The 12,608-nt window shown below is 32.9% G+C and overlaps 1 protein-coding gene across 19 annotated transcripts in view; it reads left to right on the top strand.

Moving 5' to 3' along the window:
- Dys (Dystrophin) overlaps positions 1-2,948 on the top strand; it is a 1,130,370-nt gene extending 1,127,422 nt beyond the window's left edge. For 15 of the 19 annotated variants that reach the window (XM_067758240.1, XM_067758241.1, XM_067758256.1 and 12 more), the window contains one exon: positions 219-2,948. In XM_067758240.1, coding sequence (XP_067614341.1) covers positions 219-466 — 248 coding nt within the window. In that variant the 3' untranslated portion in view covers positions 467-2,948. The remainder of the gene's footprint in view (positions 1-218) is intronic. The other 4 variants (XM_067758253.1, XM_067758263.1, XM_067758251.1 and 1 more) reach the window with 2 other exon arrangements.
- Positions 2,949-12,608: the final 9,660 nt, after the last annotated feature.

Below are 12,608 nucleotides of genomic sequence, written 5' to 3'. Positions count from 1 at the left end.
TCGTAGTCATGCATATTTTGTTGTAGGATATACAGGCATATTGTGCAATCCGTGCACCTTGCAAGACAAAGCGAATCACCCCAATATCTCACTGAGAAAGCCCTCTTTTGTGCTTGAAAATCGGTTATTATCTGTGATAAGCCCAATTGCTTTTTCCCGTTAATCCTTAAATGCAATTTCTGATAACAATGTAACTCTTTCTCTTTGTCTTTTTGCAGCCGCTGAAATTGGACGTGCGGTGGAAGAATTAGTAACTGTTATTACCGAACAAGAGATCGAACAAACACAGCAACAAGAAAACGATCACGATGAAATGGATGAAGTAGACGATGATGATGATGATGACAGTGTAAGCGTATCAACAGCGATAACTGCTAAAACAATCATAAAACCTTTATCGGCTACAACAAAAACAAAAACCAACGTAACAACCACCAGTAATACAATTGCAACGATACAAAATTAGTGGCAACTTAAACTCAAATGGTTTTTCGAAAATTTAAGAAATAAACTGAAATGCGGATAATCATGATATACATATAAGGAAGACAGAGAGTGGAGGTTAGAAATTAAAAGTATGTAAAACATCGATTAGATATAGCAGGCAAAAGTATTAAAACTTTAGAAAACTTCGCAAAGGTGCTGTCTAAAGGACATGCAAAAAAAAGATATATATCATATAAATTAGTAACGCAATTTACGAACTATCAACATAAACGCTTTACGGTACTAAATATGTTGCTTTAAAGATTAAAAAAAAATAGCGTCGATGTGTTCTATATATACATTTAATATATAACAAATATAGGCAGCTTTTTGATATGAAATAAAAATTTGGTGCAACTTTTTGTGAAATTAAAGTAATATCTTTTGTGTGCAGCAAATAAAATATAGTGCAAACTTCAAAAAAATAATAAAAATGTGAGAATGTAATTAAAGATATGCATTCGTAACTGAATTTATTTCATTAAAAATAAATTTAAATATTTGAAAAAAAAAAAAAACGAAATTATAAACAAACATGAAAGATATAACTAGATGATTATGTGCTTAGCAGCATATAGATTATTAGGCGTTTTACAAAACAACAGATATACACAGCTACTTAATATTTACTAAAAAAAAAAATAAATATATGTTAAAAAATTATTAAGTGCAACGACACGAAATTAAGAAAAACAAGAATTCTATTGCAAATTAACAACAAAAAAAGTTAAAAGAAAAAAATTTAGTTTAAAAAATTGTAGAAGAGCTCTCAAATACTTAATCATATTTGCTGATATAATGTAGCGAGTTAATGAGTTGCTGATTAAGATAAACATAGCGTTAAAATTTAAAAATAATTAAATTTTGTTAAAAAATAAAGTTTTGTAGCACTATTGCATATACCGTGAAAAGCTTTTAGTTAGCTTTCAGTCTAAGAAAGCATAGACCCGTAATCATAGTCGTGTACTAAAGTATAGTTAAAATCTTGCCTAAATTAAAAATGGCATTCAAAATTTTAGTCTGGCATAGTCACATTAAACAGAGTTCTCAGCACAAATGAGCATGAACAGGGTATCCGCATGAAATAAAACAGGCATTGGTTGGCGGTAAGCAGGAACTGCAGAAATTTTACGAGGTCGCCCTGTAATTTATAAGCGCGATTATTTTACTCCATGTATAACAAAATGGTGATTTTCTGCTTGATCAGTAACTGTGTGAACAATATACAAAAAGTTTCGAAAGGAGTACCGAAAAAAGCGTTTTGGTTCTAGGAGTCATAATTCGTTGGTGGATAAATACAATTTAATACTATTTAAAAGTTTTAACCAAAAGAAGTTTTGTAAAAAAAATTCGCTGAAATAATTGAACATATTTATTTAAAGAAAATGTCTTCTAATTCGTTATTGAAAAATTGTTTAAATATATTGCGAAATAGTTAGTAATAAGTTACACGCTTTTGTTGCTTTAAAGCGAAAAAAATGGAAAGACAATTCATTTATATTTTATGGCGCTGAAAATTGAAGAAACGCAAACGAAGCGTTATGTAAATCCGCCTTTAAAGTGTTATAGAAGTAATATCGACAAAACGCAACCATAAGCCTTATTAATGAAACACAAAACATATTTAAATTCAACTATTTCGTTGTTTTAAAGTTGACGTCGCTTGCAAATTACCCAAATATAAAATATCGATGCGGAACAATCTGAATTAAAGATTTTACTGATTTTGCATATATGGAGCCAAGTAACCATCGCACATTTTGAAATTGTGTAATTTTCGTCAGAAACATATTTAGGGCGTTCCAATGAGCCACTCAGCTCTGGATCACGATCAAATGTCATTGGAACAATACTGATCAGTACTATGAGAGTTGGCGGCACTCAAATAGTAGGGTGCCTGTTGTTTTCAAACTTTTTTTTCTCGAATCGCTCCATAAAATTTTACTTGCAAAATAAAAACAAATTATTAAACTAATAACTAGTATTACTAGTTATTTAAATTGTGCCACAGATGCGATATACTTTACATATAAAATTGTACGGAATTTTGTAGTAAAAAAAACTAGAGTACTTTAACAAAAGGGTCATTAGTTAAAAGACATCCAAAAATGTCAGGAGAGGTACCAAAAACCGCGTTTTGAACTAAATAACAGTCGTGTCAGGCTCATATTAAAAATTTTACATCTGTCGGGAGATTTGTGCCAAAAGCAATTGCATATTATGTTGTGGTTCTTGTATTTTTCATATTTTGTTGTAGATACACAAATAAAAAATTTATATTTTTTCTATTCATTCATTTCTATTATCATTGAAAATGAATATAATGTAATTCTTTTTTGGTCATAATAGTTTGTTTTCAGACTTAAAGTAAAAATGTATGGATTGTCGAGTGGAAAAAATGTGTTAAATTTGGGATGCCCTAGTAAAATTTCTGTGAGTGTTACCAAGTAAAGAGGGTAAGCTGTCAAACATTTTCCACAAAAAGCCAAGTCAACAGAACCACTCTGTGGATTGATCCATATAAATCAATCAATAAAAAATCACAACGTTGTTGCGTTTGCATTTTAAGTTTTTATCGCTATCTGGATCAGACTTCATTGGAACGCATATTTTAAAATTGCGTAATACTGTTTTCACACAGAAACTTAATGATCTCATTTCACCTGCTAATGAAATCGTAAATTTTTTGCTTTCACACAGAAGTAACTGCTCGATTAGTATAAAGGATGAGACAGACAATCATGGCGGAACGATACAAGGTGGGAGCATGGTGACATATCTACAAACAAAAAAATGCCATGTACTTGTAAATTCGATGGACAAATGTCAAAATCGTACTGCGCCGGTAGTTGATGTATCAAATCAAATAAAAAAGGTTATAATCAGCTGTTCGATGCGGCCACCTTGTATCGTTCCGCCATGCAGACAATGACATTTGCTTTGAAAACTAAGAAACGGAAGCGGAACGCTGCCAACAGAGTTGCATTGTGCTTTTGACTTCATTAGGCATTCGATTAGCTACTAATGAAATAATAATAGATTCGAATTTTGTAGGGAAGATTGAGCTCAATAAGCGTCTTAATGTAGAAAATTTCCTTTATTATTCAATAAGCCGTCTGTGTGAAATTAGTATAAGCATTTTTTTACTTCAATTTCAATTTTTCGCATTTAAATAGCAAATTGTTAAATTCTCGCAACTTTTGACAGCAATTCGCCAACTATAGCTGCAGACATTGGTGCTTTATCGGTAACCGTATCGGTAACCTTATAACAGCTGATTCGACCAATTCAATGCAATCGAATATTGGTGCCGCTAAGGTCGTAACCGTATCGTAGCCAACCAATTGGTTTTTGGTTTACCGTCGTAACGATAAACAGCTGATTACGTTAGGGATACGACTACAGCGATACGACAAACGGCACCAATGACTCCGCTTTTAAAACCTATTTTGAAAAATTAAAACAACGCTCACGTCATTTTAAATTTAAAATACTTTTCTAGAGCTAAAATTGCGCTTAGGTTGACTGTAACAGACATAAAATGATGCTTAATTTTGATTCTTTTTTTAACCAATTAAATTCTATTTCAGTTTGACTATGACTACGGGCCATAAACTGTAGTACACATTTGTTAAATGCAAAAAAATATTAATTTTAAATTAACAAAGAAGTCTTTAAAAAATGCAACTAAATTTTATTTGAAAAACTTACAAATAAAACTTTTATTTTTGAATTAATATTTCAAATTTTTATCTGCAAATCACTTTCAAAACAAATTTTTGTATAAAAGAGTTCAAACTCACATATCAATACTAAAAAACGAAGGTATGTAGCAAACAATCGTTATTAAAATATATTTTTTTTTTGTTCTCTAGTAAAATAAATAAAAAAAAAAACTAAAAAACAGCAAAAGTAAAACTTAAAAAATTTAAATCCATTTTACTTAACATTAAAAATATAACAATATAAAGAAGTAAACAAACTTTATAATGCTTTGTAATTTTATATGTATAAAAAAAAAAATAAAATAAAAAAGTTTTTATAAGTAAGCTAAACAAAAATAAATAAGCATTAATTTGTAAATTTTTCAATTTCTCATGCAGTAAAAAAGAAAAATGGTACTAAAAAAAGCAGAGAAATGTATATTAAGATATATTATTTTTTCCAGCTCAATTTTTTTCCAAATTTTTCAACACTTTAAAAAATATTTTTTTTTTTTTTATGTTAACTTTAAAGTTTACCTCCTCGATAAAAACAGTTTTTGTGAGCAAAATTTGAGTTTATTAGGCAGTTAAAATTTACATGGAAATATGAACCTTAAGAGTTTGCACAATATATATTGTTAAAACTTCAAATATTATGATTAATTTTATATTCAAAATTTATATATTAACATTTTTTATAGTAAATTTTTTTTATACTGTAAATTGTCATACTTAACTGCACAATCTTGTCCTGTAAACTTTTGTTTTGTTAAAATCAAAAACGTTAATTTATAAATTATTATATGCCAAGCAAATGTCTATATTATAAGTTGCAAATTATATATTATTTTGTAAGTTTTCTTTTATTTACTTTTACTTAAATGTTTTCAAATAAAAATTGTGTACTATTTTTAAAATAATATTTTTTCTTAAATTGTTTTTCATTATTTTATTTGTTTTGTATTCCACCAAAAATTATACTTTGTATAAAAAATGTTTCACGAATTCTTCGATTCACCTCTTCAACATGAGGCCTCGCGATACACCTCGTCTATTTATTCCACGTCATAAATAAAATGACCCAATGTTGGTTTCATTGTATATATGTATTTACAAGTAAGATATGTTTGTTTCCTTCTCTTTCTAACACTCTGCCATTCGACACTGACAGAAGTGTCAAAACAGTGTGAATCGTGGTGAAACGAGCGTTTTACACTGAAAGAAGTGTCACAACTACCGGCGTTGCTGCCATCGGGATCGATGCAAGGATGTATTTATTAGTACAAAACGGAGCGTAATTTCAGATATGCGTTGCTGTGATGGTCAATTTTTTTGTGTATTTAAAATTTATTACAAAAGTCGAGGAATGGAAATCCAAACACGGAAGTCCGCGAAACTACTACGGATACTACACAGCTGGTACTACACTATTTTGTACCAAATTTGCACAACGCTGCCGAAAAGCCTCCACAAAAAAGTATATAGAACAAGTATTATGGTCAGGTGATACATATCTTACTTGTAAACCTTGACAGTGGTTGGTTTGTTTCAGTTCTAAATCATATAAGGAAAAGAAACTAGAGCGGTCCGAAAAAATAATTTTTTGTATAATCCATAGCTCATCTAAGGAGGGAAGTTTTCCATCTAATTCAAATTCATTTACTATAGAAAAAGTTAGAGATATCGGGGGTTACAACTCTCCTTCATTATCTGGTTGCACAGGATTCAGTAATGATAACTACTTCGCTTCCCTGTTTTCAGCAAAGGCAAAGGAGTACAGTGATAGTGAAAATATTTGTTGAGCAGCTGAAACACACCGTTGACATCGACGTGCCTATATCGTTTAGCTTCCGAGACTTCAGTGGCGTGTTGCATTTTCTATGGCTTCCGCTATTTATGGTTATTTCTCGTTTTATACCCACCGGCGCTCGTGTATTTTTTGCATCCAAAAAATGTATCACCAAAGACGATACATAATTGTATACCCAGCGTGAACTTGTACACAAGAGTATTGTATAACGGTTTTCGAGATCGAGATAGATATAGAATCCCTTATATATCAAAATGATCATAAATGAACTATAAATAAAAATTGCGAGAGTTCATTAACAAAAACCGATAAATTCATTAAACTTTAGTGACTGTGAGTTGACTTTATAGCGCAAAAAAGAAAATTAGCAATGGTAATATTTGGCGCGCTATGATAGCGCAATGGCGGCATCATATAGATTGTACCAAGGCGAATTCAGTACCAGGTGTTGCTATCCCAACAGCTGACTTCTTCCTCTTGATAATTTTCCATACAACGCCTTGTACTACAACATGTCAGTTAATTGGTATCAATGAAAATTTTCTTTTCACTTGACTGGCATGGATTCGCCTTGGATTGTATTGCAGCGTGGAGTTTGTATAACAGATTTCTACCAAATTTCGACATTTCTAAGATCTAGACAGAGAATTTATAAATTATATAAAATGTATAAATTCTTTGTTATTACTCATAATTAACTCTGCCTAAGAGGATGTGGTAAAAAGATAGAAAAGTGCTGCGCAATAGTCAAAAACACAACAAATAACATAAAACTCGGGCGAATATTGCTTTCTCATGCTCACATGCTGATTTGACAACTCTGTCGTCAACAACTCAGTGTCGCCAGTATCGTCAATAGCCCCAAAATTTATGCCTGACACCAAAGATTTTAAAAATTATAAGATGGTACATTGTAGACTTGTAAAACTTTGTGGAATTTGTAGGACGGCTGCGCCAGGAATTCACCATACTTTTTGCTATGGACAACATAGCTGATTTTATAAAGCTGTCTAACTTTGTAATCTTTGCTGTAATTTATTTTGCTTTTGGAAAAATTACCTATTCGAAATAAGCTGGCCGAAAAATATTGTCATAAAAGCTTAAGTTAAATCAACAATCGAAAATCTTGGAAAATTTGATGTGGGAATTTCGCGCGTTCGTTGAACGAAATGTTGACAACCTATTGATCATCACTAGGAAATTAGCTACATTCCATCAACTAAGCAGCACTTTAGCAATACTACTGTTATTATTTGGCTGCTCAAACACACCCATATTAATTGTGCATTAAATCTTAAATATAAAACTAAAAAATGACTCTGGTTGTTATGTCCGCAGCATTTATTTAGTTCAAAGTCACATCCAATAATAGCCAAAGCCATAATAGTTTACAAGGGTCATCAGTACTTTCTCTGATTCAAAAGCTGAACTACCAGTGCTACCGTCATCAGCTCAGTGTCATCATTGCCAGTAGCGCCAATAACACCAAACTCGTGCCTGAGACACAAAATTCGTTTCACTCAATAGCGCAAGTGAAATGTACTACGCACTCACTACTAAGTAGCGTCAAAAATTCGATTGGAGTCATTTCGTCAATGAGCTACCATTGAGCTGGCACCGCATTGGCGCTGGCGCCATGCAATTTACATCACTAAAATTGCGCGAATACCCAGGCTCATGACTTTTTTAATCCCGATGGTGAAAACGAAATCTACCCTCTTTGCTGACACACAAAAATCATTCATATAAAACCGTGTAAAGCGAAAAAACTACCCAATTCAGTCATTTATTTAAATAAAACACAACTAAAACATCTTAAAAAACTTAAAACTAAGTATTCTTTGAAAAAAAAAAAATAACTTCCGTAGTTTTCTTCGAAGTTTTTGGCATTTTAGAAACTTGAAAAATTAACACAAATCACATATGTACTGATGAAGGTTCACGAAAAGATAATTCAATCGATAACTTACCAGTTCAAACCAAAAAACTCGCAATATGTAAAAGTAAAAATTATAGCTTTTTGTTAAAATTTGCATCAAACGATTTTCCTTCCACATGAACTACATACATATTCACAATAAGGCGAATCCCTTAATATTGCAATCAGTGTTGCCAAGGGGACTCAAAAAGGTTTTTAATGATTTGTGAATCTTCGGAATTCTTCATTTCATTTTCGTGTAAAACAAGTACCGTGTAAATCGGGGAATAGGTGTAGTGCTAACTAACATCTCTCCAATATGATTTGTATCAATTTATTCTTCCAGCGTGTATTTACTTCCTTGACAATAGGTCGGTTTTGTATCTGTCCGAAAATTTTAGTACAAAATGGGGAATTTTGCTTTGGATTTTTGTGTAGGTATTTCACGGTGGGTCTTAAAACTTGGAACATACCTCAGAATCCGACAACAATGCAACAGGAGGGGCAAAAATTGGCGCTGGATGGCACACGGACCATGATCTTTTAAAAACTTATTCGAATTTGGAAACCTTGCTTTCGAGTTCTAAGTAAACTTCCGATAGCCTAGGGACCTGGAATATTGAATATAGCTTGAAGTGGTACTAAAATTGGATACGAAGTTCATCTAGAAGGGGGCAGCGATTGAGATATATTGATATCTTTGGAAAATCCATGCAGAGCATGTGAAATATTTCAAAAAATTTTCAAGTTACACCTCGTGGAGCCAGAAGCCTTAACATTGGATCGATGCGAGAAAAGAAAAAAACTCCGCTGGATAGCTCAAGAGGCGAGATAATTGAAAATGCATACAAGATTTGGAATCCTGAGAACGATTTTTTAATATCTTTTCGGTGAGCTAGATACTTGAAGCTTTAAATATAGATGGAATACTACTGTTAGAATGCAATACTATGGAATCAAAGATCCCATGGATAGGGCAGTCATCTAGATATTTAGAGATCTTTCGAAAATCCATACAAAATACTTGAAATCGCTTTTAATTTACTTTTCATTGAACCAGAAGCCTGAAATTCTACACTTGGGTCACATTCCGTGGCAATGCGAGAAAAGGAAAAAAATGCGCTAGGTGGCGTGCGGATCGAGATGAAGAGACTAGAATCTCGTATCTTTGTAAAGATATAAGCTGGTTGTTTCTATGATTTCCAATATAAAATTTTAGTAAAATATAACACATACGAGGAGTAAGAGACTTTGTGAATCTTCTAAACAGTTTAATATTTCAAACTGCAGAAATGAGTTATTTTAACTTTATGGCTTTTCTAAATTTTTGTTTACTACTTTTAATAGATAATAATTTAAAACTAATTATAATTTTTTATACCGCTTTTTTAAGTCCTTTGATAAGGTGTACACAGAAAAATTTTGCGTTGGCATTCAGAATAGATTATATTAAAACGAAATGCTTTAAAAATTAAAATAATCTATAAAAACTTGAAACCCTGACCAAACTTACATAAATCACATTAACTATATAACTAAAAAGAAGCTGTCATCTTCTTTGATGTATGTACACAAAACTAAAAAATATCTAAAATATATCAACCTAACGTCCAAATAACATACCTAATCATCAAGATCTACCGAACTTCTCAAATTACTTTCATAATACGAGTCAATGAAATAGAATTAGTAAAATTTTATTAGCTACTAAATAATTAGTTATAGTAAGAAAACCAAATCAACTTCAGCTGCAGCAATGAAACCTCCAAAACTGCTTTAAAAAAAATAAATTTTAAATCCTTATATATATTTTAAAATAACATACAACTTTTACAAAACGGGCTCAACTTGAATAACGAAGAATTTATCGTGTTAAAAAAAAAATAATAACAAATAAACATTATACAATTTTGTATACCTTAAAATACAAATTACTAAAATTCAATATTTCATAATACAAGTATGTGCATACGGTTATATCATTTTCTAGCTGGCTATGGTTGCGTGAGGCTTCGCCACGCACTTATTGTACACATCCATGTATGAAGAACTTACTTACGATCACTTATGAACTTTGATTCTGAAGTATTTCGATATTAGATTTAAAAGACTACCTGTAAAGGTACACTTACTCTCTCACTTTGAAAGTCACTAGATTACTCATAAAAGAGATCTTCTGAGACGCATATCGATGCATAATCGCAGGTTATAACTGTCTCTAAAGTCAATGAAAAGTTCGAAAACAAAACAAACATATTATCAAGCATTTGAAAAGCAAATCAAATCAAACATAAAAATAATTTAAATGGTAAAGGTCAAATTCATTTGATTTCGACACTGAGTCCCCCTTATTATTTTCGCCATGGTTTACTTTAAGAAAGTTTCACTATACTTATGGCTTTCTTTTTCACTTAGTTCGTAACTATTTCAAAAACTGAAAGCGTTCAATATATGTCTGTTGATTTCCACCATATAAAACACACACAACAACCAAATCGTTAGCTAAATAAATGAGGGAAGTTGATTTACTGCTCACACCATTATACTACTTTCGGCAACAGTACATAATTTGCTTTTGTTACGAAGCAACGCCCTACGTGCGTAAAAAAAAAAATAAATTAAGTTCTTAAATATATCAGAATGGATTAAGTAACTTTTAATTTAATTTATTTTTCTTTGTAGAGCATAATATAAAAATTGTTTTAAAGAAATTTGCAATCCGAGATTGATTCTTTCCGTAATTTTACACTTTCATTTATAATTTGTATAGATAGATGTATTTTGTAATATATTTCCATGAAACTCAAACACCGATTTTGCCGGTTTTGATGGGCCGCTAAAATACATCCAAAAATGTCGGCAGGGTTATGGAAAGACGTGGGTTTCCTTCTGTACCAATAATCTGCAAGCGAAAATAACAACTGTACTTCTGTCAATATATTTTTTGCATTAAACAGTTGGCATACAAAGAATTGGGTTTGGTGGAAACGTCGTATTAAAGACAATTTTCTCTTTAAAATATTTCAAGCAAGTGTAAAAAAGACCAGTGGACACATTTAAAGGATAAAAAAAGAGCCATGTCTCGCTAAATTAAAAAAAAAATACGAACCCGCGAACTTAAAAAAATTGTTTCTTTTAAAAAAAATTTTTTTTACAAAATGGGAATGATTTCTCGCAATAAGGATTTCTTCCTTAAAACAAAGAAATTTTTCTAAGCATAGGAAAATCTGTCTTAGGCCCGGTTTTTCAGTACAAGTTCAACTCAGCTTGTCTGTCAGTTAAATAAGCTTAAACTTATTCTGTAATTTTTCAGTCTACTTTAACTGTAGTTTAGCTGAGCTTAAGCGGCCGACCTGGCAGGGTTGAAATCTAGTTAACCTATCAGTTATTTACGTTTGCTCGCGTTAGCGTCGAATACACCCAACAAGCATTTGAGCTTGAGTGACATCAGACCTCTTGTTAATAACTACTTACTTAATTGGCGCTTAACCATTTAAACGGTTGTGGCCGTCCAACAAGGCGCGACAGTCGCTCCTTCTCTATGCCAACTTAAATCGTTTTCCATCTGGTCCTTTCAGCGGAGTGGGGCCGCCCGCTATCTCTGCTTCCATAGGCGGGTTCCGATAGAAACACTTTCTTAGCCGGAGTATCATCCTTCATTCGCATAGCATGGCCTAGCCAGCGCAGCCGCTGCGTTTTAAATCGCTGGACTATGTTGATATCTGCGTATAGCTCGTACAGCTTATCGTCAAATCTTCTTCGGAACTCGCCATCGCCAAGCGTAGCGGTCCATAAGTCTTTTGAAGAACTTTTCTCTCGAACACTCCCAGAGCCGGTTTATCTGCTGTTGTCTTGGTCCATGCATCTGCACCATATAGCAGTACGGGTACAGTAAGTGACTTGACGGGCATGATTTTCGTTTGCCGAGAGAGGACTTTACTTTTCAATTGCCTACCTAGTCCAAAGTAACATTTATTGGTAAGAGTAACTCTTCGCTGGATTTCAGAGCTGATATTGTTGCTAGCGTTGATGCTGGTTCCCAAATAAATGAAGGTCTTTTGCTATTGCGAAATTATGGCTGCCAACAGTAGCGCGGTTACCAAGGCGCATATGCGCTGATCTTTGCTCGATGACAACAGGTACTTCGCTTTGTCCTATTTTCACCACCAAACCCAACTTTAACGCTTCTCATTCCAGTTTGGAGTAAGCAGAACTAACGGCGCGGGTGTTTAGGCCGATGATATCAATGTCATAAGCATATGCTTGTAATTGCACACTTTTATAGTATATTGTTCCAGAGCGGTTAAGTTCTGCAGCTAGTATAATTTTCTCCAGCATTAAATTAAAGAAATCGCACTACAGGGGGTCACCCTGTCTAAAACCTCGTTTAGTTTCGAACGGCTCGGCGAGGTCCTTCCCAATTCTGTCTGAGCTGATGGTGTTGCTCAACGTCGTTTTGCACAGCCGTATAAGTTTTCCGGGGAAACCAAATTCAGACATATAAGCAGCTCCTTTTCATGCTGTCGAAGGCGGCTTTATAATCGACGAAGGGGTGATGTATGTCGATTCTTTTTTCGCCGGGTTTTTACAAGATTTGGCGCATTGTGAAAATCGGTTCGATGGTAGATTTACCAGGTCTGAAGCCGCACTGATAAGGCCCAATCAGCCGATTCAATCTTTCGCACAATAC

The sequence above is a fragment of the Eurosta solidaginis genome, chromosome 1, assembly GCF_040869045.1.
Source record: "Eurosta solidaginis isolate ZX-2024a chromosome 1, ASM4086904v1, whole genome shotgun sequence".
Taxonomy (NCBI): Eukaryota; Metazoa; Arthropoda; class Insecta; order Diptera; family Tephritidae; genus Eurosta; species Eurosta solidaginis.
The sequence above is the reverse complement of the archived record's forward strand: the minus strand, read 5'-3'. Positions and strand labels throughout refer to the sequence as shown.